Source organism: Silurus meridionalis, chromosome 19 (assembly GCF_014805685.1).
Source record: "Silurus meridionalis isolate SWU-2019-XX chromosome 19, ASM1480568v1, whole genome shotgun sequence".
NCBI classification, from domain to species: Eukaryota; Metazoa; Chordata; class Actinopteri; order Siluriformes; family Siluridae; genus Silurus; species Silurus meridionalis.
Window position 1 is genome coordinate 8,768,568 of NC_060902.1, and position 27,887 is coordinate 8,796,454.

At 41.2% G+C, this 27,887-nt stretch overlaps 1 protein-coding gene across 2 annotated transcripts; it reads right to left on the reverse strand.

Annotated features, from left to right (window-relative positions):
• Nucleotides 1-1,551: 1,551 nt before the first annotated feature.
• On the reverse strand, nucleotides 1,552-27,835 carry alpl (alkaline phosphatase, biomineralization associated). 2 transcript variants are annotated; one of them, XM_046875176.1, is made up of 12 exons: nucleotides 27,703-27,835; nucleotides 10,477-10,608; nucleotides 8,245-8,361; nucleotides 6,937-7,052; nucleotides 5,710-5,884; nucleotides 5,331-5,506; nucleotides 4,948-5,088; nucleotides 4,330-4,399; nucleotides 4,104-4,238; nucleotides 3,180-3,371; nucleotides 2,984-3,103; nucleotides 1,552-2,800 (listed from the first exon to the last, which is right to left on the reverse strand). In XM_046875176.1, the coding sequence occupies exons 2-12, from the start codon at nucleotides 10,562-10,564 to the stop codon at nucleotides 2,532-2,534; spliced, it is 1,599 nt and encodes a 532-aa protein (XP_046731132.1). In that variant the 5' UTR covers nucleotides 10,565-10,608; nucleotides 27,703-27,835; the 3' UTR covers nucleotides 1,552-2,531. The 2 variants fall into 2 exon arrangements, with proteins under 2 accessions (XP_046731132.1, XP_046731133.1); XM_046875177.1 differs by lacking the exon at nucleotides 27,703-27,835 and adding an exon at nucleotides 23,165-23,438.
• Between the last annotated feature and the right edge of the window lie 52 nt (nucleotides 27,836-27,887).

The following is a 27,887-nucleotide window of genomic DNA, read 5'->3' on the forward strand; positions in this document are numbered from 1 at the left end:
TATTACTGGGTGTAGCATTTTGTAGTTATTTTTTTCAGAAAATTTGGCCTGGCCTGCCTGGCTTGGCCATTCATCTATAGGAAAAAAGAGGGAAATTTCAGAATGTGGACACAGGGTATAATTGTTTCTTTTTTTTCTGGATTTGTGTGGGAAAAAAGTTAGTGCTGCTCCTTGTAGCCCACACAGACTGTGCACATGGCATCATGTGACCACTTGGTTCTCCAAAAATTTTAATTTATTAATTTTATTTTAGTTCATTACAACAAAAGTTTTCCATTATTATGTAAATAACATATTTCCAGGAAGATGTTATTTTCAGAATAATGGAGAACATTTGTTGTAATTAACTTACATGTTCATTAATTTGTAAAGACATTACATTTTAAAGTTCCCTTTCAGGAACTCGAGCTGCATCGAAACGCTTTGGGAATGCCTCACGTTCTTCACCCTCTGAATCATGTGTAAAATCCCTCTACAAAATGGGTCATCAGTGGTAGCTTCTGTTTGCTCAGGTAAGCACTTTGTGTGTGAATCTGTGCAGCCATGCACATTAAATTCAAGCAGAATTCCAACTTAGCCGTTTCGTCTATGTGCTCTCGGAGAGCGCTTTCTGAGGAGAGCGCGCTCCCTCGCGGCTCAGGTTGCGGGGCTCGGAGGCCGACCTAGCAGAAGGCATGGAGACCGATGAGTCCTCTTCAACCTCTCCAGCTGGGCCGAGCTCCCGTTTCCCAGGGAAAGCACAGTTCCTTCTTCGCGTGTAACGCGGAGCTCCGTATTTTTTCCTCCGAATTAGAATTTTCGGATGCTAGCAAGCACATAGACACAGTGATGTGGGCCGTCACTAAGCTAGAGATAGCTTGGCCCGATGAGAAGCAGAAGCAACTCGTTCCCAGCAAGCTGGATGAGCATTTTCTGCGTCCTGTGACACAGCCTCTGCCCCCGGGCCTACCGTTCTTTTCTGACTTACACACCGAGGTGTCTAGGTCCTGGGAGACTGCATATGCGGCCTGTACCTTTGCCCCGCCTTTGCTATACGCGAAAATAATAGGGTTCAGGGAGTTCCGCTATGGGGAGATGGCCAGGTTTGAAGAGACGCTAGCTGGCTATCTCTCCACAAGGGCTGCATCGCTGAATGCTCAGGTATTGCCCACAAAAGCCACTTCGGCTCTAGTAGTAGTGTGTTGCAGCCATACCAGGCTGACCTGCTATGAGCAAGGAATTCAGCTTTTTACATAATTGTCAATTGTACATCACTTTAAATACAAGCAATTGTACCTGATGTTGTAATCAAGATGACATTAATAGTATATAATTCCCTCAGTCAACATCCCAGTGCATAAGAAACAAGTGAACACAGCTCATTTCACAACTTAATTATATTTACTGGGGCGAAAAAAAGATATGCCTTAGGCATCTTTTCAAATGTATAAGAAAGTTACAAGTGTCATTAAAATATAAGTGCTATTGAATTGAAGAAACCTGTCTTTATTTTAAATTCTACTAAATAAGAACCCTCCACAGGATATGAATAACCATAACACAGCTTTTTTAATGTGTGTTAGGAAGTTGGGGCCTTATTTTGTGGATTGTAACTGTACAGTATTGTCCAAAGTTCTTAGGACAAGATATCCAAAAAATATTAGATATAAACACTTTATATGAGTATCAGGTGTTTCAAGTGTTTGAACTTCCCTTCTTCAAGACACACCCGTACATTCTTCATTCATTCTCAGCACAGCTGACTCACCTTAGACACTGACTGGCCAAACTTCAAAGCACAGACGCACGCAAATCTTCTTACGGTCATAGCAACTAAAAACTAAAGTAATTGTGTTTGTAATAGAAAGAAATAAACAGCATTCAAGTATCACTGTCAAGGCTTCATTTGAAAACTAAAAGGGAAAAAATATTTTGAAGATTTAAAAGCCATAAATCATGGCTTGAAAATCAGAGGCAGGTAAGGTCATACAGAGAATCATTAAAGTTCAGATCTAAGATTGTTTTCCCATAAACGTGACAGCACAGTGATACCTGTGTGCAATGCTCCATCATAGTCTTGGTTGATTTTTATACTCCTAATAACAAATAATTAATAATGATCATTCAAACTATATAGAATTATCATTCAAACTATATAGAATCACCTACCTAATACTAATTACCTTAGAATTACTATATAGAAGTACCTACAGCTCTACAGCTAGAAAATACCAGGGCATCAGAAATAAAACATTATCCAGTATATAGAAACAATTTGTAACATTTAAAATCTATATTGAAATTACAGGAGAAGAAAAAAACATATTTCCATTTTTATGATATCTGTCTTAATTTGCCTTTAGTCAGTTATTTCTTTCACTTCAAATTGCTCAATAATTGATCCCCAAATGTAAAATGCTGTACAAAGATTGTTTAAAAAAACGGAGAGTAAAAATGTAAAATTATTATTATTTTTTTTAAATCCATCAGTTGGTGTTCAGATAATAAAGTCTATAAGTACATTTGTATGTAGGTTTTTAAAAACAGAGAGTTTAGCTTAATAACCAAGAGGCTACAATTAAAAGACCTAAAGGTAAATAGAATGTTGTGGCCAATGAAGCGGAGCTGTTGCCTGAGGTGCAGTGGTCTTTGTTCTGGCCAATGCAGGCCGCATACGCCATGACATGAGGTATGTAGTTCTGCTCTTGCACTCCACGAAGCAAGTGTGCCATGGGACCTTTGGAAAAAACGGCAACATCTTCACCTCCATGAGTTTCGGAGCTTAACGGAATGGCTGCCTGCGCTTGATAGTTGTTGGCCTCTGAGAGGATGTGAGAAGCAAAAAATTATTTTGTTTAAGGGTAAGAGAAACTAAAGTGTTCCAAAAAGAATGATGAAAAGATCACAAAAGACAGACAAACAACACTTCAACTGAATGTTAAAAATTAAACACCTCTTTAAAAGTGTCAGTTAAAGCATCTGGAAAACCATTTTAATGACTTACGATAATCCTCAGTGGAGACATTGACCCTGGAACCATTGATAAGCTTAAACCCAGGGCCATTCCCATACAAAATAGATGTGAAGGGCTTCTGGTCAACATCACTCAACATAGGTGCTAAACCTGCAGAGATAAAAAGAGTGTTAGAAGTCCAAATGACACTTCTACGCTGTGGATGTTATTCTCATCAAAAACTAACCAAAGATAGAATTTCCACGTCTTGTGTAGCCTCCAAAGTTGAAGACATGCGAGTGATCGGCGGTAATGACAGTCATGGTGTCGTAGGTACTAGTGAGGAGATCAGCTCGACCAATAGCACGGTCCATTTCTACAGCCTCATACAGGGCTTGTTTTGCTTTGCCCTCATGGTGCCCATGATCAATTCGGCCCCCTGCAAAGCAGGTAGAGAGATGTTAGGTCATTTGTCAGCATATAGCATCAGAATAGTAACAAATGTACATTTGTAGTACCAAATGAGTAGAAAATTATCTCAAATTCCTATGTTTAGAAACAGACCTATTACTGCAGACCTCACTAGACAATGTGAATTAATCTCTAAATATATGAAGGTTGTGTCTAACCCATAACTTGGCTAAAACATTTTGAGAGTTTCATGTTTTACACAATAAAAAACATTGTTATAAATAATTATAGAATAATAAATTCTAAAAATTGATTCTCATTACTCATGTTAGTCACCAGCTTTGAAGCCGGGCACTACCAATTCTAAATGTGACAAAATTTCCTCTGTCCTTAAATGGTACATTTTTCTCTTTACTCTCCTCTCATTCTAAAACTCTATTTGCTAAACCCAAATTGAACTAGAGTTGTATAATCAATACATAGTGAGTAAATTAAATAAAAGTTTTATAGAAAAATTTGCATTTAATAGAAAGTAGATTCTCTCCTTTATGTCACCAGCCCTGTAGCTATCTCTGCTTCCTTTAGAAAAGTAATTTACTGTATATATGCAGTATATACTGCTACAGAAGCTATGCTGGTTCATGTTTAGAAAATCGGAGTATGTTTTTTTAACATTTTTTTTTCTCTATTTTTATTTTTTTATAAATCAGTCAAAATCAAATTAATAAATAAGTGACTTGAAAGTTCAAAGTTCTCTCACCTTCGACTAGCAAATAGAAACCCTTGGGGTTTTTATTGAGGATCTTTATGGCCACATCCACCATCTCAGTGAGGGAAGGATCAGTGCTGCTGTTCCTCTCAAGCTCATAAGGCAAGTCTCCTGGCTCAAACAATCCTAGACATTTAATACAAGAAAAATAAGAAAAATTTGTAACATCTCAGCCCTGTTAAAGACTAAGAATAATGGCTGACAATGAAAATCTCACCCAGTAAATAGTCAACAGATGACGGGTTTAATGAAAGGAGATCTGTTTTGTTCCAAACGTAGTGACCCCTCTGTGAAACAACAATTAATTATTTTCTTTTATGTTAGATGTAGAATAAACTGCCTGCTGTTGAAGGATTTGTGGCTAATTCATTGATGTAATTCCTCTAAAAGATGTGCTGTTCATGTGACAGCTCTACAGAACCAAAGGTCTTCAGATCACATACCAGACAGTCAGTGAACCATGACTAGTACAAACTTTCTTTCGGCTTCTCCCATTAGGGGTCGCCACAGCGGATCATCCGCATGTTTGATTTGGCACATGTTTTTATGCTGGATGCCCTTCCTAACGTAACCCTCCCCATTTATCCGGGCTTGGGACCGGCACTAAGAGTGGCTGGGGTTGGTTCCCTGACCAGGGATCGAACCCGGGACGCAGCGGTGAGAGCGCCACATCCTAACCACTAGACCACCAGGGACCCTTGAACCATGACTAGTACAATGAGTGAAAATATCTTACAAAACATCAGCCAATGCAGAAGGACATTTTTTTGCCTTATGTAATAAAAATAAAAATAAAAACAGAAACAGATAAAAGAAATGCCTGTGTTCCTCTCACCTTGTACTTTGTTCTGTTGACCCATTCCTGGATAAGATTCCGGCCATCTTTGCGTGTCCCGTTGTACTTCTTTTCACTGGGGTATTCCACATCCGACATGTTTTTAGGAAGCATGTACTTTCGTCCACCACCCATGATTACCTATTCACCCATGCAAGGCAAGAATCAAAAATGAAAGGGCAAAAATTTGAAAGGAACCTATCATAAACTGATCTACCATTCCAAATATATTTTACTGCAGTATATTATGGAATAGGTTTGTATTCCAAATATACTTCAATACTTAAATAGTTACATTTAAAAAATACTCAAAATACAGTATATAATGCAAGTGACTAACCATATAATATTTTCCAAGTAAAGAGTGTTGTGCATGAGCTTACATTAATGTTGGGAATGTTCTCAATGAGCTGTCTGGATATGTCCTTACAGCCCTGCTGCACTGCCTCAGCAGGCATTTCACCATCTGAGTACCAGTCACGGTCCACACAGTGTGCATATGCTGCACTCGGGGTAGCATGCATCACTCGTGTTGTTGTTACAATTCCCACAGATTTCCCTGGTGAGCACAAACAAAAGGAAGCAAAAGTATGTCAGCAGGTTCTGTTTTTGGGTGATCATTTATTAATTAATTGATGAAAATGATTAAAGAATACATTTTTTTTTTCACTTTTTTGTGAACCAGCTCTTCAATCCTCTGTTGTAAATTAATTTATCATAATATTCATCTTATAGCATCATACAGTTTTTATTGGCACACACCTGCATCTTTGGCCCATTTAAGGATGGAAGTGACCTCATTGCCCTGTGTGGTGTTACACCATCCCCTCACAGCTGCTGCACTCACGCCCACCGTGCCCTCATTGGCCTTCACTCCACACAGGTATGCCGTGGCCGTGCCAGCGCTGTCTGCCACCTGAGCATTCGTGTTGTAGGTCTACAGAAAAGTGGCTGGTTGTGAATGTTTGTGATTTAATAAACTGTGGCAGTGGTGTCGTGGCTGAGCACTGGTTCGTGAATGGAGGGCAAAACCGATGGAGACAAGCAGTAAGAATCGCACACCTGCTGGGAATGTATCTAATCCGTGTTCTCCTTCGAGTGAGCGGGGGTGAAGAATAAGAGGAGTGAGGAGATTGCTTGAGATAGAGAGACATATACAGAGAGGGACGTGCTTGTGCCTGCGTGTTGCTAAAAGTGCAAAAAGCCAATAAAGAAACCTGGTTTTATTGAAACTAGTCGCCACCCCACTGTTCTTTCTTCCCCTGAACTATTCGCTCTCCTACATAAACTTTAAGTGATGGGCTTATGCTGCCATAAGTCGGTGTTTAGGTTTAGATCTGGGTGGAGCAATAATAATAATAGATACCAATAAGTAACACAATTGGGTATATAAAAATAATTTTACATTTACGTCTTTTACATTTTATGATTATATACTTGTTAAACTTTGGTTCAGTAAAGCAGTTGTTGAATTAAATTCCCAGTACCATCAAGCCACAACAGATATGTCCTTCAGCAAACTCTATAACCTTTAACTGCTCAGCTGCATCCTGTCTTAATTATAAGTCAAATGTAGTGAATAATATTTTATTTTAAATGTACAATATATTACCAATAAATATTGTTATATACTAGGAAAGTATGAAATTGCCTGCAAAATATTTTTTTAATGCACATTTACAGGATCTTACTTACTAAGTGCTCTAGGGTGACAGTCTATGACTAAAAGACTAAAACTAAATGGTGTGATGTGATGAGACTGTAAACATACTACATAATGACCCTGTGTGTTTCTGATTTCTGACCAAATACATCCTTACAGTGGCATCCAGTTTGTTTTCATCTGCTTTATTTGAATGATGTGGCCATTACATTGTGTGCATTCAGACAACAATAGACCCTCGGTAGCCAACAAGGGCCATTATGTCATAGCATGGATTAGGAGCACAAAGGAAAGTGATGAAGGGACAAAGAGGTGTGGTGAAAAACCTTAGAGAGAGCCACGTAGGGAAATTTGTCCATCTCCAATTGAACCTCCTCTCCATATTGGCCGCTTAGCTGTCCCTTCAAGATCCTTGCTGCTGTCACTGTAGGTACACCCATACCTAGATATTGTTTAGAACATTAGTTTTCACTGACACATCACATCACCATTATAACAGCATGCTTATGTGCTACTTAAATAATTTAGTAAACATTGCTGCTGTAAGTTTACATCATTGCCTTTCATAAATAAGCCAATATTTATAAAGGCTATAAGACCACAGTGGCAGACAAATTAATTGATGTTATTTTCTTTTCACACAATCTCGCATTTCTTCCTACAACTCATTGGGGCTCATCGTTATAACATACCACAAAAGCCAGTGAACTCCCACATACAATACCTCAAAGATTTGGGGCAATTTGCATAGCCATTACTGCTTATCTCAGTTTAAAAGGAGTTAGTTTTAAACCCTTGTAGCTTCACTTGAAAGAAGCTATTTTTACAAAGGTGAAAGTTTGGAATTGATTCATTGATTTATAGCCTACTTCATTATGCAGTCAGTTAAATGTACTGTTTTATATGCAGTTATGTTGAGAGCCTTGTACTGAATAGTTAATTGCTGTATACCGCATGGTTATACACTTAAACCTTCTCAAAGCAAAACAGCAAAAGATACACATTCTGTGATTGTGAGTCATCTATCTATCAGCTTTGATGTTTCATTAAAGGCTAAACTAATTAAACTGCAGGATTATATGTAAAAGGGAGGATAAAGTTTCCTTGTAGCTTACATGGAAGTAAAATGCTACAATTTTCATCAGGGATTCAGATTCCTAATAAATGAGTCAAAGTGTTGATAGTAAATTAACCCTTACACTCAGTGACTGAATCCACAATGACCCTGACAAGGATAAACTGCTGCCAGAAGTAAAATAAATCAATATACAGTTGAAAAGCATTTGCAAAAAAAGAGCCGCTTTAGTGTTAGAAATAAAAATTAATAATAAAATGTGTGTGGAAACAGACAAATAATTTGCACACAATTTTCTTCTGAATTTCTCTATTCTAAATTAGAGAAAAGCTCTATCAATTACTTAATATTAATGCACTTTTTTAAGTGCAAAAGAAATTGACTATCTTTGTTTGAAAATATTAGTATACATAATACAATCTGACAATATTTGTACTAGTTTTCTCCATAAATAATGCAAAACACAAGATTCAGAAGTAAAGTGTGTTTTTTTGTTTTAAATTGTAAATTAATGACATTTATATAGATATGCATTAATATAGATATGAATTTTACTTACCATCTCCCAGGAATAGAATAAGATTTTTGGCATAGTTTGTGTTGAGCTCTTCCCTCAGAGCATTCACCAGAGTACGCTGTGCCCATGAGTTCCAGAATTCAGGATTCTTTTCCTGTTCTGTTGATCATACAATTGTGATTTTGGTCATATACTGACACAGATAAACACATTACAGTTTGTAAGAAAAAAAAAATGGCTGACCATGGTGTCTTTAATTTCAGCAAGGAAAGTTTCTCATAAGTTTTCACATTTTCTAAAGTCAAAATAAAAACTTATTAAACTAAGTCACTTACACTATTTTTTAAGACAAGACATGACATAACCACTACAGTCTTGTATCATTGGTGAACCCAGGAAAATGACATGGCTGCAGAAATAATTATCTCTCTGCCTTTGCAGGGGACTTAAGTTTCTTATCAGTGAATACCATGCGTAAACATAAATCAGCATATGATGGCAGGGTAAAAGTGTGTGTTATTATTCACACTATGAAGTAAGCTGGCCTGAGACTGCTTAGTCCATTCACTTTTTAGAGCAAAGCAAAGGCAAGCTAAATATTTTTACAATTACAGTCCAACCTAATGTCAAATTGACAAGCTAGAATTTTCTCCAAAGATGATGTAATCAAATGACATGTAACACAGTACCTGCTGGGTCAGGCTGGATTATAAAGTTTGGGAAGTTGTTATTAGATTTCCTACAATGACTTTTTTGAGATTTCTATAGTTCGTCATTTTGTAAATATTGCCCAAAACATTCCTCTGTCTAAAAGCCGATAGATAAAGGTGTTAAGGCATTACTATCCAACAAACAGTACAGCATTTTCAGATTTCTATATCACAACAATCGTTACACTGATGCTTCACTGATAGTGTTATCAGTTTACATATATGAAAAGTAGGACACTTACATAAAGATAAAAGTTTTATGTACCTCATTTTCAGTGCTCAAACAAATGGTGTGTTTATTTTACTTCCTGCAGTTGGGTTAAATCAGGGTCAGTTTACTGCGATGTTATTTTTTTAGATCTGAGTATAAACACTGTGTACTAACCTGCATAAACATAATGTACCAATGAAAGCACAACATCGAAAAACATCAGTGTACGATTAAAATAAACTAAATACTGCTAAGAGGAAAATCCCTAGAATATCCTTAAATCACCAGAACAAAATTCTTAGCTATATTATTTGTTTTATATTCCATGTCATAAAGCAAACCAACTAAGGCACATATAGGTTTAAAAAGCATTCATTTATTGGTCAGCAATGCTGTAAAAATAATTTGTGTATTGTTTATATTTTGGTTCTATTAATTGGTTTAAATCTCTAAATGCTTTTTCTGCAGCTCAAAATTACATAGAACTGCAGCTCATACCTCAAATACACAATATATCTGGTTTACTTCCTACATTTGGTCAATTCTGGGTATAATGACTTAGAAAGTAGAAATGCATCCAAACTTCTCGAAAGTTTACTTAAAACAGGACTGAAACACTATAGCTCAGATGATTAATTTTTGATCTCTGAGTGTGTTTTCCCTGCACTTGCATATCTCTTGGCCCTTGACCTAAACTCTACATATACAAAAGCACCCAAAATATAAAAAATGTTGAATGCAATGTGTTACTAAATAACCTGTTTGTGTAATGAAATTACTTTTCCCTTGAAAAAAGTAAAGTGATTAATCTTCATTTTAGAATATTTTAATTACAGCTACTTATGACATACTGTATAGCATTTCAACATTTCTGTATAAAACAATACTGAAGATAGTATCTATGGATAAAATTAGTATTTAGTTTATAATTTAACTGGCCTAACTGAGCATTATCTGTAGGCTTGTACATGGGCTGTCTGTGAAATCACTGCAAAGAAATTTCCATTACTTCATGTTGTGATAAATGTAGACATTACATTAAAGTGTAAGTTATGACTTAGGGGAAAAACACTATAAGCGTCTTTTCAAAGAAAAAGTAACCTACAGAGACACCCTTACATCAAAATGGCAAACACCTTGAGTGATTCATGCACAGTGACGTACTTGATTTTACACTATACTACAGTATGTGTCTGATTGCATGGTTAAGTTAATCTTGCTTTTGATTTTAATGATATAAGATATTTTGGAAAGTAATTATTTTTGTTACATTAAGAGGGTTGGTTTTGTCAAATGGTGGCAAGTGTTCTCACAAGTTTCCCAATACTGAGTACAAATAAGAATGTTGTTTACCAGGAAAAAGTGGCTTCCCCTGGACTTGCCAGAGCAAGCAAGACAAGATGAGTGTAATAGCCTTAATCATGCCCGCTTTATACATCATTTCTCAGCATCTGTTCCCCAGGCAAATATTTCTCAAGTCTTCTCCTGAAAAAATAAAAAAATAAAAAAATAACATTCAAATGTAGACATTTAGATATGCAATGCCAAAAGGCATGTCATGTTGCTGCTAACATCCTCTCACTTAATTAAAGACCTTAGTCTACATTTATAACTATGTGATAAAGTATGCAGCCTTGTGGCTATCTAAATGTCAGTGCAAAAATTTTAAACGTTCTCTCTGGAAAAAGGCCATGACTTTTATTGACATTAGAATCGTAAGCTTGTTTTAATTAAAGGTCACAAAGGCAATAAACTCCCAGAACCCTGGGGCATGGCCTGTAAGATTCTGAAAAAGGTGACATAAAATTGAGCAAGAAATTGAAGTAATAGAAATGGAAAAATTAAAAAATCAAGAGAGGTTCTGAAGTGGGTAGAAAAAAAGCTTAGAGGTTGCATACTAGTTCAAGCAGACTTTACAAAGCAAGGCACAGTGAAAAACATAAAATTAAAATTTTAACTATAGTACTATCCTCACTAGGGTTAGGGTTAGGGTTCTATTCTCACTATCCTTCTCCTTTACTGTAAATAGAGGATTTTTATGTGAGTAACCCACAGCAAAAAAAAATTGAAATAAAATAAATAAATTGGAAAAAATTTGGATCAAAAAGAAAATATATATTTTCCCTCTACAAGTAAAGCAGTTACATAAAAGCAACCCACAATTTTTAAATCAAATAAAAAGCTTTATACTTTATAAACTGCATAAATAAGATGCTGGCAAGCAATGAAACAAATCTCATGGTAGGCTAGTACATTATAATACTAAAAATACAGTACAATATAATCTTCCAGTAAGAATTAATACACATTTTAGCCTTTTCAAGTACAACCTGATCCAGCAAATTATATTATTTTGTATTGTGTTTTTATATTGTGCACTGGCATTTACACCATGCACCCAATTGAATAAAGAAACATAATACTAAATCAAACTCTTGTATTTATAATGTGTGTAGGATAAAGGCTAATTTATCAAACTTTTTTTATGTTAATTTAATGCACTCTGCTATAAAGACAGCTATATCATGCATTTGCTACACTTATAGCTCCTTTTAAATGTTCTTCAGATTTTTTTCTATTAAGTCGTTTTTAAATTTTGTAAGTAATGTCTTATTCAAACTCTGTGAAAACCACGTGTTCATATGCTTTAAATGGACAAAACAAATGAACTCATTACTAGTGTAGGTAACACAGCAGCACAGTGAAAACTGTTGGCATCTTACAGCTCTAGGGTCCAATCCTGCACTCAGGTGCCAGAGGGTGGATTGGCTATACCAGATGTGAATGAGATTGTAAATGTGTGTGAACTGTGCCCTGTGGTAAATTGGTATCCCGTCAAGGGTAAACTGCTGGGGTTAGCCATGACCTAGATTAATTAGTATTTAATTAATTTGTGTTTTGGGCTATTAATACTGCTCTTCACTTGAGTCAAGAGCATGCACAAAAAATATTATCTTTAAGTTCATGTTCAGATTTGCGTGTGATCCAGACATACCTCTGTTTCACCCTGTATGTGTAGGTCTTATGCAACTTCTGAATAGCAGTTAAGTCTAGGGTTACGTCTAAAGCCTAATAATGAGCCGTGAAATTGGGGTAATAATTCTTCATTGTAGGCACTTGGGGAAAAAAAAGGTTTATAAGATTTGCTGTACAATGATGACAATTTACTAATCAACATGCAAACAATAGTCTAAAAATCTGGTGGTACAATTGTTTAAGAAAAATCACTAGTTAGAAGCAAAGTTTTTCAAGGCTTTACAAGAAAGATATGAAGTGACATCATTTCACAGGTAAAAAAAAAAAATTTCACTGCTGGGAAAAGAGAACACTAATTAGAAAGCCAATAAACTCTCTCTCTCTTTCTCTCTCTCACTTTCATACATTCACCCCATAACATTTTCTTTATTTTACTGTATTGCTAAAGAGCTTCCTTTGACATAGTTATTAAAGCAGCTAATGAATACTATGCTACACCTAAATCTAATCTCAACCTCAGTAACCGACAGCAAACTATACAGTATCTCACAAAAACATCTCACCCCTCACATTTCAACAATCATTTTAGTATATCTTCTCATGGGTCAATACTATAGAAATGGAACTTAGATACATTTAGAGTATGGCATTACAGATTTACTGTCCTCTAAAAATAATTTAACATACAGCCATTATTTTCTAAATAACTGCCAACAATAGTGAGTACACCCTAAGTGATAACAGCTGTACGTCATGTAAACATGAAAAGCCACATGTCCTATTCATCATGTTCATGTTTTTGTTGACTAAAGACCAAAAGAATTTGTGTATCTTGAATTAGAGCAGTTAAAATTTGGTGCTTTGAAAACAATTCCCTCATACTGACCACAGGATTTTCAACATGGCAACTCATGACAAAGAACTCGGATGATTTGAGAATTGAAATTGTTGCTTTCAACAAAGAGTTACAGTTCAGTGGTCAGGGTCATACAGAGGTTTTCTAAGACAGGTTCCACTCAGAACAGGCCTCATAAGGGTTGATCAAAGAAGTCAAGTCCTTGTGCTGTGCATCAGGTGCCAGCTTCAAAAAACAGAGGCATGGCTGCTCCCAGCATTGCTTTAGGTTGCAGATGCAGAAGGTCCGTTTGTCAGTGTTCAGACCATACACACAAAAAAGCCTGCAAACAGTTTGCTGAAGATGACCTGTCCAAGAACATGAATTAATGGAACCATGTCCTGTGGTCTGATGAGATTAAGATAAACTTGTTTGGCTCAGATGGTGTCCAGCATGTGTGGCAACACCCTGGTGAGTAGTAACAAGAAAATTGTGTCTTGCCTACAGTCAATCATTGTCTGGGGCTGCATGAGTGCTGCTGGTATTTATTGTTATTATTATTATTATTATTGTTATTGTTGTTGTTGTTGTTGTTTTTATTATTATTATTAAGCAATTAATCGGATAGAAAAATTTATTCAATATTTTGCTTATTAAAAAAAGCAAAAACAAAACAGCATTTGAGTATGATAGGTGATAGGATTTGTGTAAATCAAAGCCTGGATAAATGGGGAGGGTTGCGTTAGGAAGGGTATCCAGCGTAAAAACGTGCCAAATCAAATATGCGTATAATGAACCAAAAAGATCAAGTGAAAAGGGAGTAAGTCCAGGTGTCAGGAATCCACCTGCCACGCCTCCTTCAGAGGCTGTCATTACCTCCGCGCGCTCCCAAGCTCGCAGCGCAAATCATGCACAGCTGAAGCGCGTTACTCACTCACTCCCGGCTCCCATATAAACCGCTCACTCATCCACACTCGCTGTCCGTTATTGTATGTGTTTATGCGTGGTCGTGTGTATGTTGCACCCGCTACATACCTTCTCCTTCCGGACTCCTCGCTCACTCCATGGCTGTGTTTTCCTTCCCCAGCGCACCTCGGACTTCCGACGCTTCCCCGTCGCTTCCTCCGCGCCGCACTTCCTCTATAACGCACCGTGGATGGTGTTATTGGACTTGGTTAGTGAAGTTGAACCCAGCCGTTTATCCCACAGAAGAAGCGAAAATCGCGCTCCACATGTCTCTGCTGACTGAGGAATCTCTCTCCCTTGCCAGAGAGCTGTGGAGCACGACTGAGGGCAAAGTCAGCTCATGTGCCGTTCCTCATTAGAGTCTCCAGGAGGTCACCGCGCTGCTCCAGGCCCTCCAGGACAGCTCCGCCGAAGGTCCTCCAAGAGATCTCCGCGATGCTCCAGGATGTCCAGGCTGGCTCCATTTCGTTCCAGGACCTCCAGGAGCTCTCCATCCTGCTCCAGAACCTTCGAGTTGGTTCAGCTCCGCTCCAGGTCTCCAAGGAGAGCCCAGCTCCGTTCCAGGTCTCCAAGGAGAGCTCCGTTCCGCTCCAGGACCTCCGTAAGAGCGCCGTTCCGTCCCAGGACCTCCGTGAGAGCTCCTCTCTGGCCCTGAGTGACCCAGTGAGCTCCTCTCTGTCCCTGAGCGACCCAGTGAGCTCCTCTCTGTCCCCGAGCGAACCCGTGAGCTCCCCTCCGTCCCCGAGCGAACACGAGAGATCGGTTCCGCCCAGAGAGCCCGGCTTCGTCCCAGGACCTCCAGGCGAGCTCGGCTTCTTCCCAAGACCTCCAGACGAGCTCCACTTTGCTCCCGGTCCCTGACGAGAGCTCCTCTTCGCTACCGATTCCCAAGGAGAGCTCGGTTCCGTCCCAGGACTCCCGGGAGAGTTCAGCTCCGTTCCAGGGTCTCAAAAAGTGCTCGGTTCCGCGCCAGCGTCCCAAGGAGAGCCCGGTTCCATGCCAACGCATCCCCGAGAACACCTCTTCGTTCAATGGAATCTCAGAGCACACCACTCACCTCCGAGACTGCGAAAGGGAAGTCGTCTCGTTGCGCCCGGGCTCCCCCGAAGGCGACGGTTCGCCCCACAGTCTCCCAGAAGGTGACGGCTCGCCCCACGAGCACTCAGAAGGCGAAGCGATGTCACAGACCTCCTCTTTTCCCAAGGGATCCCCAGAGCACTCACCTCAGCTCCGGGACTGCGAAAGGGATGTCGAACCGCTGCCCCTGGCTTCATCCGCAGGCGACGGCTCGCCCCACAGTCTCCCAAACGGTGGCAGCTCGCCCCACGAGCACTCAGAAGACCAAGTCATGTCACAGAGCTCCTCCCACGATGACGTCTCGCTCCCAAGCTCCTCCCACGGCGACGTCTCGCTCCCAAGCTCCTCCCACGGCGATGTCTCGCTCCCGAGCGCCTCCCACGATGACGTCTTGCTCCCAAGCTCCTCCCACGGCGACGTCTCGCTCATGAGCTCCTCCCTCGGTGACGACTCACCTCAGGACCCCTCTCACGGTGACATCCTGGGCATTGCTCCGCTGGGCATTGCTCCGCTGCCTGTCTCTGCCGAGGGCGTCGCTCCGCTCCAGGTCTCCAGGGGGGTCGTCTCTCCGCCTCCTGTCTCCGCCGAGGGCGTCGCTCCGCTCAGGTCTCCAGGGGTCGCTCTCCGCCTCCTGTCTCCGCCGAGGCGTCGCTCCGCTCCAGGTCTCCAGGGGGGTCGTCTCTCCGCCTCCTGTCTCCGCCGAGGGCGTCGTTCTGCTCCAGGTCCCCAGGGGGGTCGTCTCTCCACCTCCTGTCTCCGCCGAGGGCGTCGCTCTGCTCCGGGTCTCCATGGGAGTCGTCGCTCCGCCTGCAGCCTCCGCAGAGGGCGTCGTTCTGCTCCAGGTCTCCGTGGAGGACGTCGCGCTGCCTCCTGTCTCCGCCGAGGACTTCGCCGTTCCTGGCCTCCGCGTGGGGCTGTGCTCCGTTCCGGTGCCCCGCTGGGGTCGTTGTCCCGTTCCGGCTCTCCGCAGTGGTGGTCGCTTCGCCTCGGGCCCTTCCCTGCTGTTCCTGCCTCTGTGGCGGTTTTGGCCGGGTCCCCTTCGACCCTGAAAGACTGGAGGGGCCCCCTCCGAGTGCCCGGGCCCACCAGGCAGTTGGTGGTTTGGGGGCGTCCGGTGCCGGGGGTGGTGTCAGAAATCCACCTGCCACACCTCCTTCATGTGTTCATGCGTGGTCGTGTGTATGCTGCATGCTACATACCCTCTCCTCCACAAGTGGGATGTAAAATGAAGTAGAAAAATTCTAGAGTAAGTTTGATTAAGTGGTAGATGGTATACCTAGAAAAGAAAGATTAGTGATTGGGGACTTTAATGGACATGTTGGTGAAGGGAACAGAGGTGATGGGTAGGTATGGCCTCAAGGAGAGAAATTTGGAAGGGCAGATGGCCAGGATGGAAATGGCAGTGGTGAATATGTATTTTAAAAACAAGGAACATAGGGTGACATATAAGAGTGGAGGAAGGTGCACACTTATGTAGGAGATGCAACTTGAAGGAGATTGGAGACTGTTAGGTGTTGGCAGGGGACAGTGTAGCTGGACAGCATCGGATGGTGGTCTGTAGGATGGTATTGGAGGTAAAGAAGAAGAGGAGGAGAGTGAGGAATGGAAGAAGAATAAGATGGTGGAAACTAAAGGAAGAAGACTGAAGTGTGAGGTTCAGGGAAGAGGTCAGACAGGGGCTCAGTGGTGGTGAAGAGGTGCTGGATGATTGGGCAACTACTGCAGAAGTGATAAGGTAGACAGCTAGTAAGGTACTTGGTGGACTTCCGGAAAGAGAAAGGAAGACAAAGAGACATGGTGGTGGAATGAGGAAGTGCAGGAGAGCATAAGGAGAAAGAGGTTGCTGAAACAGGATTGGGATCAGCAGAGAGATGAAAAAAGTAGGCAGGAATACAAGAAGATTCGGCAGCAGGTGAAGAGAAATGTAGCAAAAGCCAAGGAAAAGGCATATGAGGAGCTGTATGAGAGGTTGGACACTAAGGAAGGAGAAAAGGATTTATACCAATTGGCCAGGCAGAGAGACCAAGCTGGGAAGGATCTGCTGCGAGTTAGAGCAATAAAGGATGAAGATGGAAGTGCGTTGACCAGTGGGGAGAGTGTTTTAAAAAGATGCAGGGAGTATTTTGAGCAGCTTATGAATGAGGAAAATGAGAGAGAGAAGGTTGGATGATGTGGAGATGTTGAGGCAACAAGTGGATAAGATTAGTAAGGAGGAAGTGAGAGCAGCGATTAATAGATTGAAAAGAGAATAAAAAAAGAGAATGAAATAGAGAAATGCAGTAGGCTAACAGGCTTGAACAAAAATAAATAAATAAAAAAACAAAAAAATGCACTGGTGTACAAATGCATAAACAATCACAGAAAAACCACACCAGTCACTAAAAAGTTAATCTTTTACTGCTGATGTTATTTGTTGCTTTTAGATTAAGTGTTTGTTCGCACCGTTTAAAATGAATCCATCACACACAAACAGTTTACACAGTAGCACTTCATTAATCTATTACATTTTTAAATGATGACGCTTATACAGTTTTGGCTCACTGTGCTGATGTTTTGCCTTCATTAATGACACCAGTGTCTTTTCTTTTCATGTGCTCTTGCATTGTGTGGTACTTTAATGCCACACAAGCTCTGCTTTGCATAATTTGCAGGTTTTACAGTCTTAAAATCGCTTAATGCAATGAGTTATTCAAAACTATTTTAAACTCAGTTAACACATCAATAATAAAGAATACTATGTACAAACAAGCACATGAGACCAAAATACCAATGTTTAACAGGTTTAATTAAGTTTTTCTCCCATAGAAAACTGTTAAGAAAGAAGCTTAACGTGGCTGAATGCAAGAAGACAGCATTTGTAAAACTTAACTTAATGCCTTGTCTTTAAATGGTATGTGTTATTATTAATGTGTTCACTGAGGGTTTTTTTTTAAACGCTGTCTTATTGCGTCAAGTCACACCAAGCTATTTTCTTAATGGTCTATGTGAGAAAAACGCTAATTAAACATGCTACGTTTGTACTCTGGAATCATGTTCTTGTCTGTACATAGTATGCTTTATTATTAATGTGTTTGCTGAGTTTGGACTTTTTAAAATGCTTATCAAATAAACCCATGTTAGGCCTTTTTTAGCATTAAGCGTTTTAGAATGTCCTTAGCCCTATTCATAAATTAAGCATTGTCTTGTTTCTACTCTACACTATACCTCACTCAATCAAAACAAGGCAGGAAATTTATTCATATCAAAATATATTTAGTTCTTTTTAATAAATTATAACATTCTACAAACCTGATTCCAAAAAAGTTGGGACACTGTACAAATTGTGAATAAAAAAGGAATGTAATAATTTACAAATATCATAAACTTATATTTTATTCACAATAGAATATAGATAACATATCAAAGGTTGAAAGTGAGACATTGTGAGACACACTCAGAGTGACAGTGTCTCTCAGAAGTCAAGATGGGCAGAGGATCACCAATTCCCCCAATGCTGCGGTGAAAAATAGTGGAGCAATATCAGAAAGGAGTTTCTCAGAGAGAAATTGCAAAGAGTTTGAAGTTATCATCATCTACAGTGCATAATATCATCCAAGGGTGTGTAAGGGTCAAGGCCGGAAAACCCTACTGGATGCCCGTGATCTTCTGGCCCTTAGACGGCACTGCATCACATACAGGAATGCTACTACAATGGAAATCACAACATGGGCTCAGGAATACTTCCAGAAAACATTGTCAGTGAACACAATCCACCGTGCCATTCGCTGTTGCTGGCTAAAACTCTATAGGTCAAAAAAGAAGCCATATCTAAACATGATCCAAAAGCGCAGGCATTTTCTCTGGGCCAAGGCTCATTTAAAATGGACTGTGGCAAAGTGGAAAACTGTTCAGTGGTCAGACGAATCAAAATTTTTTGTCCCAAATTTTTTGAGATATGTTGATGACATTTGATATGTCATCTATGTTGTATTCTGGAAAAAAAAATTAAATTTGAAAGTTCCACATCATTGCATTTTGTTTTTATTCACAATTTATACAGTGTCCCAACTTTTTTGGAATCGGGTTTGTATTTAATGCTCCTTATTCCACTTATTCTTCTGATTCTTTCTCACCACTATGACTGAACCCTGACATGGAGTTTACAGGCAAATATGTTGTGTCATGTTATCGTTATACTACAGAACAACATCAGCTTATTAAAAATTTAAGCATGCTGGGAATGACGTTTGAGTTTTTTTGTCATTCTTTTGCATATTAATGCAATTTTGTTGCATTAAGCTTCATGATTCTGCCACAATAATTAAAATGAATCACTTGTAGAAGAAGGAATAGATACAGCTTGAGTGTCAGGGATTCCCCTGCCACGCCCCCCTCGGCCGCTGTCAGAGATGCACCCTGCCACGCCTTCCTCGGCCGCTGTCAGAGATGCACCCTGCTACGCCCCCCTCAGTAGCTCTCATGGTGCCTCATTATCCCGTGCCTGCATGATCACCGACAGCTGTGACTCGTTAGGATTCAGACTATATAGACTCACGTTCTCGAGTCACAGGCTGTCGGTTCTTGTATTGTCATGCTGGTGATATCCGTGGCTGCTCGACCGCCAGCATTCCCCGCTGGTTTTGTATCCTGGTTCTGTTCCTTCTGGATTGCTCTTAGCCGCTGCCGTTTACTTTCGTTTCGGACTCTAAGTTTAATTTTTGGATTACTCGTCTCGAGCGGATATTTCTTGTTTGTTTTCTCGTCTCGGCAGCAGTGAGTGTTTGTTTGTTGAACTGTTTGGTTTGAATAAAGACAATGCATGAGTTATTTCCGCTTCCGCGTCGTCAGCCTGACAGAAGAACCGACCAAAACCGAAAGTTCCATCCCTGGGCATCCAAGAACGCGAGGCTCAGTTCCCGGGTTTCCACGGACACATGGCCCTGCCCCTGGGTCAGTACGAGCGCGCTGCTGTGTTCCGGGGTTCTCGTGGACGCTCTGCACCATCTCCGAGCGTCTGCGAGCGCCCTGGCATCCCAGCATTCCCATGAGCTGTCCGTGCCGCCACAGAACATCTACAAGCGTGCTGCCCTGTTTCGAGGTTCCCGTGGGCGTGCCTCTCCGCCACAGTGTCTCCAGGAGCGCGCCTCTACGCCACAGACCCGTCACGATCGCGCCGAGCCCCCACAGACCCGTCACGAGAGCGCCGAGCCACCACAGACCCGTCACGAGAGCGCCGAGCCGCCACAGACCCGTCACGAGAGAGCCGAGCTGCCACAGACCCGTCACGAGAGCGCCGGGCCGCCACAGCGTCGTCACGAGAGCGCCGGGCCGCCACAACGTCGTCACGAGAGCGCCGGGCCGCCACAACGTCGTCACGAGAGCGCCGGGCCGCCACAGAGTCGCCACGAGCGCGGGCCGCCACAGAGTCATCACGAGAGCGCCGGGCCGCCACAGAGTCGTCACGAGAGCGCCGGGCCGCCACAGAGTCCCGCCGAGGGTGCTGCTCAGCCTCAGAGTCCCACCGAGGGTGCCGCTCAGCCTCAGAGTCCCGCCGAGGGTGCCGCTCAGCCTCAGAGTCCCGCCGAGGGTGCCGCTCAGCCTCAGAGTCCCGCCGCCTGGCCGCGAAAGGGACGTCGTACCGCCGCCTGGCCGCGAAAGGGACGTCGTACCGCCGCCTGGCCGCGAAAGGGACGTCTTACAGCCGCCTGGCCGCAAAGAAGACGACGGCTCGCCCCCGGGCTCCACAGAAGGCGAAGGCTCGCCCCCAAGTTCTCCTCAGGGCGAAGGCTCGCCCCCAAGTTCTCCTCAGGGCGAAGGCTCGCCCCCAAGTTCTCCTCAGGGCGAAGGCTCGTCCCCAAGTCTCCCTCAGGGCGAAGGCTCGCCCCCAAGTCTCCCTCAGGGCGACGGCTCGCCCCCAGGTCCTCCTCAGGTCGACGGCTCGCCCCCAAGTCTCCCTCAGAGCGACGGATCGCCTCCAGGTCCTCTTCAGGTCGACGTCGGGCCTCCAGGTCCTCTTCAGGTCGACGTCGGGCCTCCAGGTTCCCCGCAGGGCGACGTCGGGCCTCCAGGTTTCCCGCAGGGCGACGTCGGACCTCCAGGTTTCCCGCAGGGCGACGTCGGGCCTCCAGGTTCCCCGCAGGGCGACGTCGGGCCTCCAGGTTCCCCGCAGGGCGGCGTCGGGCCTCCAGGTTCCCCGCAGGGCGGCGTCGGGCCTCCAGGGTCCCCGCAGAGCAACGTGGGACCTCCAGGTCCCCCTAACGCCGGCAGAGCTCTCCAGAGGCCCTCCGAGGGTGTCGTTCCGGTTCAACGTCCGAGCTCTCCAGAGGCCCTCCGAGGGGGTCGTTCCGGGTCAACGCCAGAGCGCTCCAGCGGCCCTCCGAGGGGGTCGTTCCGGATCAACGTCAAGGCTCTCCAGAGGCCCTACGAGGGTGTCGTTGCGGTTCAACGTCCTGCCGAGGGTGCCTCTGTGTTCCTGGTCTCCGTGGAGGACGTCTCTCCGCTCCAGGTCTCCAGGGAGGTCGTCTCTCCGCCTCCTGTCTCCGTCGAGGGCGTCGCTCGGCCTCCTGTCTCCGTCGTGGGCGTCGCTCGGCCTCCTGTCTCCGCCGAGGGCGTCGCTCGGCCTCCTGTCTCCGCCGTGGACGTCGCTCGGCCCCTGGTCTCCGCCGTGGGCCAAGGGCTTGGCTCAGCTTCCGGTCTTTTCAAGGGTCGCTGGCCCGTTCCTGATCCCGGCCAAGGAGGCTGCTTTGCCCTGGGCCCCTTCCGATCCTTCCCTGTTCTGCTGCGATGCTCACAGGGCCTCCTTTGTCCCGGGTCGGTTGGGGAGGCCTTCCTCAGAGTGCCCCGGCCCGCCTGGCGTTGGTGGGTTTTGGGGCGTCGGGTGCCGCCCCTGGAGAGGGGGTACTGTCAGGGATTCCCCTGCCACACCCCCCTCGGCCGCTGTCAGAGATGCACCCTGCAACGCCTTCCTCGGCCGCTATCAGAGATGCACCCTGCCACGCCCCCCTCAGTAGCTCTCATGGTGCCTCATTATCCCGTGCCTGCCCGATCACCGACAGCTGTGACTCGTTAGGATTCAGACTATATAGACTCACGTTCTCGAGTCACAGGCTGTCGGTTCTTGTATTGTCATGCTGGTGATATCCGTGGCTGCTCGACCGCCAGCATTCCCCGCTGGTTTTGTATCCTGGTTCTGTTCCTTCTGGATTGCTCTTAGCCGCTGCCGTTTACTTTCGTTTCGGACTCTAAGTTTAATTTTTGGATTACTCGTCTCGAGCGGATATTTCTTGTTTGTTTTCTCGTCTCGGCAGCAGTGAGTGTTTGTTTGTTGAACTGTTTGGTTTGAATAAAGACAATGCTCGAGTTATTTCCGCTTCCGCGTCGTCAGCCTGACATTGAGACATCAATTTTATTCTCCAAACACCTTTGAAAATTTCACAAGAGACATTAATTTTAAATGTAATCTTTATTACTTTGATTAGTGTGTGTCAATGCTCAGGGAAGCTCAATAAGGATAAAAAAGTGGACACTATTTCTCTCTCTTACATACACACATACAGTAAACACAGAGTCAAAGTTTCAAACATTCTATATATTTTGTTTAAACTAATAATGAAGAATTACTTTATTGAACAATAATGCAAAATTAATAAATTGTTTATTTTAAAAACGTAATTTTTAAATGAAAGTTAATTTAGAAAATAAAATGATTATAAAGCCTAATTGCATATTGTTAAAGAGAGGATTATATGTAAATAATTGTTATTATTTATTTATGTAATTATTTCTACAAGTAAATTAGGCCTTGATATTGTTTAGCCACTATTACCACACAACAAATATCTATCTTGATCCTAACACTGTCAAAGTTTGCTTGTCTTAATCCTCTTAATCTCTCAGTTTATTTCTTAGATTATTCATTACTTTTCGTTTAGTTAATTATTTAACGCTACCACTTATATAGTTACATGACTAAGTCCACAGATATATATATGTGTGCAGAGACAAAGATTAACAATTTTTGTTTTATTAAATAAATTTACATATAGACCACCTTTATAATAAGATTATATTAAAACCACCAAATCAAAAGCAATGTGTTCTTAGACATCTGATTGTCAGTGTAAAGTATATTTTACATATTCACCCGATATATGAGTCTATTCATCTAAAACAATGTGCAAAAATTAATTGCTGTAAGGCAAAATTTACCGTTTATGTTCAGAAATGCAATGGTGTTCCAAGAGGAATCACTCTAGAGGCTAGTCGGCATGTGAAGAAGCAGAGGAGTGCGAGCACACAGAGAAACAGCACTCCTGAAAAAAAGGCGGTCACTGCAACCCAGATTTCTTCTCGGTTCATGGTATCATCAGATAGGTTAATCACAAAGAAGTAAGTTAAGTATATAATGCATTTGTTCCTTGAGTTATAAAGGAGATCCACTGCATTCAGGCTGCAGATCTATTCAGACCAATATGCAGGTTCCTACATGTAAGGATGATTAGAAGAGAGGATTAGGGTTAATGTAATTGAGGCAGTCGTATTAGCTTCCTATCTTACAAAGACCTCACATTGCACCACCTCTTACAAAAGCACTGACAGGCCTGATGGAAAGGAACATTGAGAAATTTCTAGAACTCCTTATGCATGTTATGTTAGGTGACAGTCACAGCCTGCATATTTTCACACAGGAAATGCATCACGCCATTTTATTCCCATGAACAGAACAAAGTTCCTTTCACACATACAGAGACAAAGCGACCAGAGACGGTTCATTTTAAAGAGCCCCAACGACTGCTGGGACATGAGTCATAGTGACCAATGGCACCTAGATGTGGGTGTGTCCAGAAAAAAATAAGAAATTAGGTGTAAATATTTTTTGTAAAAATGAGGTTTTTAGCAAATATGAAGTGACTTGTAGCAGTGACTATGATTGTAAAGTGAAGACAATATAGTGTGTGTTATCAGTCTTCTGGTTTGTTATTAAAAGTGGAATGCTGGTTGCACCCCCCTCTGATGAGTAGGATTTCCCATAGCATAACGATATCCAGAACAGTGATACTGTCTGATATCTAATGAAAATTTTTTTTTTTAAAACACAAATCAATGTTTTTTTTTGTTTTGTTTTTTCTGTATGTATTTCTTTATGCAACACTTAACATAAGATACTACAGGATCTAATTAACCTGAATCCTACTATTACCAGTCTTTATTATTGCAAAAACCCTGCATCCTGGCTGCATTACCACCTCAGTTGTGCATTTTATTATTAGTTTATTAGCAGTTATTTTCATTTGTCAGGTTTTTTTCTATAAAACTTATATGAGGAACTAATGTCTTACAAATCAAATGTAAAATTCCAATTCCAAAATCATTTTAGAACTAATCTCATGTTATTAGGGGAGCGATAGTGAGAAAAAGCAAAAACAACATTAGAGAGCATTTGTGATTACAAGTATATATATATATATATATATATATATATATATATATATATATATATATATATATATATATAACAAGTATAACTATTATTTATTTATTTTGTCATTTAAGTAGGCTGAAATTATATCAGGACCTAAAACAATTGTGCATTAACAGCAAAATAACTGCACACTTTAGAATGTCTGAATCGGGATCAAGTTTTAAGCAATGCTGAAAGGAATAAAAAGTTTTATTCAATTTATTTTTATTACTTCGCCATTTATAAAATGGTGTTCCATGTACAGGTTACTGACACCTACTCCTAAAAACTGTGATGCACAAATGGAGTTTGTGGCAGCAGGGCATGGTCAATCATTGGTTTGTGAATGGAGGGCAGAGCCTGAGGAAAGAGTGGTGAGGATAACACACCTGTGGGTAGTTAAACTAATGAGAGTTCTGTGTTGCAGAGAATGAAAGAGATGTGTGTGTGTGTGTGTGTGTGTGTGTGTGTGTGTGTGTGTGTGTGTGTGTGTGTGTGTGTGTGTGTGTGTGTGTGCATTAAAATATACACAGATAAAGTGAAACTGTGACTGTAGCAAATAAAGCCAAGTGTTAAATCGTTCACCTGCATTCCGTTCTTCCTTCCTGAGCCAGAAAGCTCTCTATGAACTGATAAAACTATTTAATATATTATTAATAGCCACATAGTTGACAATCTCCAAGAAATCAAGTACCATCCAGCCAGTATACACAACAGCACTAAAACATCCTGAACTGCATTTATATAGCAACATCAGTTTTACTGACCAATATTTTAGTGCTTTTCTGATTCTTCAACTTACATCCAGAAGATTCTTTTTATTAATAATTTTTGTTTTTAATTAAAATGTATTTTAAATTAACAAAAAAAAAGGTCCCTACTGATTATAAAGCCTAATTGCATATTGGTGCAGAGAGGATTATAGGTAACTCATTTGTATAATGCATTTCTGTAATTATTTCTACAGGTAATAAGGTCTTAAACTTATTCAGACAGTATTAGCACACATTATATATTTTTCTTGAACCACTATATATACATATACGTGTATACACACACACACACATATCCAGAAGGTACTTTCTAGAAAGATATAAAAAAAATTATTGCATTTATATAGTAACATCAGTTTAACTAGACAATATCTCATTGAGACATATCATTAGGATAAGAGTCAGAGAGTCATTTCATTGTCAGTCTGCAACTTACATTCAAAAGGTACTTTCTAGAAAAATGGGCCTTTTAACCAACACTGTTTGTAATGCTTAAAAAGCAAAAATAAATAAATCAAGAGAGAGAAAATGTGTACTGAAGCGCATCATAGCAGATAATTTTAATTGAAATTGTAATATGTACAATCCAACACAACCTCTCTAAATTGCACTTAACTGTTAGTAGTAGTTTGGTTTGAATACTGATGTACACAATTTTGGTTTATAAACCAGTAACTATTAAATCTATGAAGCAGTTCAGGTCATAAGGCAAAGTACATGAAGATTGCGTAACTAGAAAAATTGTTAACAGCTAACAGGAGTAAATTGTGCAAGATTAGCTCAATTATTAACAATATGACAAAATGCTATAATTATATCAAATCTCTCCTCTATAGCAGTGCTCCTCCTTCCTTCATTACTAAGCTGTCTAAAATCACATGGATAGTAATAATATAGTAATGTGTGCATGAAGACCTTGATATTGGACTTGCATTATGTTTTTCTCAGTCTCCAACTTGTACTTACACCATTTTCCATGTTAATGTCCTGTTTACATATAACATGTATTCTTGTTATGCCTATTCTGGCCAAAAGGTCTAGTTTGATATTTGAATCTGTAATTAAATTTCATGTTAGTGCTAGTCTGTGCTTACCCTCGTGTCTAATGCCTGGTATCTGGTTATTGTCTACTATTATTATTTACTTCTTGTGTCTCATGGGAAATCACTTTTTAGAGCATTGGTTTCCATGTCATCTGGTTTATGTTTGATCTTTTTTTTATGTTTTGTCATTATTTACACATTCGCTCTACCCTGGTAAATACAGTGTGCTGTGACCTTTATCAGCGATCTCTCACTCTTTCCTTCAGGTTCTAACAAGTCTGTCTTGTGCATCAATCTTTTTTACACTTCAGACTAAAGCAGTAATTCAAGTTCAACAGATTTTCATGTGTGTGCATGTCTGTGTAATATAATGATAATAATAGAATATAGCATACAAATGATGTAAGAAATATTGCAGTTACATCTTTATCTATAAGTAATTTTAGGGTGTATGGAAGTGTTTCCAGCTTTGCATTTTAAAATGTTAACTCAGAAAAAGGCTACTAAACTGTAAATGTACAAGTATATTTTACCTAAAAATGTGCATGGAGTTTATTCAAGTAATAAACTAATAAAGGCTATGAGAGATGGACATAAGTTCCAATCATGTGCAATGGATTTACTGTAAGTACAGTACTGTACTAGATTCCGACTATGTACTACTACTCACTATGAGTGGTAGCTGAGCAGTTAAGGCTCTGGGTTACTAATTGGAAGAAGAGTGGTTTGACTTTGAGACTTTGATGCCCTTGAGCTCCAGGAGTGTTGTATCATGGCTGACACTTCTCTTTGACTTTAACTTCTGGGATATGTGAAGGAAGAATTTAATTGTGTTGTAATGTATATGTGACAAGTTAAAGCCTCTCTCATTTTCTCTCTAAAGGTAGAAAGGATGCCCTATAGATATTTCCGCCACAGAGACAAGGCAATTTACAATTTAGTAGAAAAGCACTACAAGCAAATAAAATACAAAACCACATGCATTGAGTGTTTATACACTTTTTACGAACAATAAAATAAAAACATGTATCCGTAAAACCCTGCATTGTTTCTTTGCCCGTTAGAGAAGTGGCGCTTGTAGAAGAAACGACATGTAACATTGTCGGAATTGTCGGCTATCAGAGAGCTGTTTGTGCCCCCCTGTGTGCAGCCAAAATGTTTAGAAAAGAGGTTCATTAGCATTCCAAACAAGCACCAGCGAAATTCCCGCATATCCTGTAAGATTGAGTGAAGGTTTCTGATTTGACCTGTTCAAGTCGATCACATGAACAGCTATTAGCACTTACGGTTTCCAAATACAAGCATCGTCTAATCACGCATGAGCTCCTCATTCCATCAAGTATGAACAATTAACTGCGTGTATCTTCAGGAATGTAGTGCAGGAGGGGGGGGAAACAAAACTTTCCTGGATTTTCTAAAAAAAAAAAAAAAAAAAAGAGAGAGAAAGAGTTGGGATGCATGAACACCTACCTTCACGAGCCGTGATATCACCTCGTAAGCGGATTTTGATTGCGCGATGGTGCGGGAATGCCGCTATAACGCCATGTGAAACGCGCGCGCACACAAAAAAATCCGCTATGCATAATTAGGGCGCAGAGGCAGCGCGAGCTCCTCCTACTGATGACCAAGAACACCGCCTGCATTCCCATTATTAA

Bases quoted from the DNA above. Each gene is read 5' to 3' on its own strand.
- alpl (XM_046875176.1), bottom strand. From the start codon at position 10,564: ATGATGTATAAAGCGGGCATGATTAAGGCTATTACACTCATCTTGTCT. The intron at 4,239-4,329 runs GTGAGATTTTCA...TTAAATGTCTAG, and splicing joins ATCTGTTGACTATTTACTGG to GATTGTTTGAGCCAGGAGAC. The intron at 3,104-3,179 runs GTTAGTTTTTGA...TTATCTCTGCAG, and splicing joins ACGTGGAAATTCTATCTTTG to GTTTAGCACCTATGTTGAGT.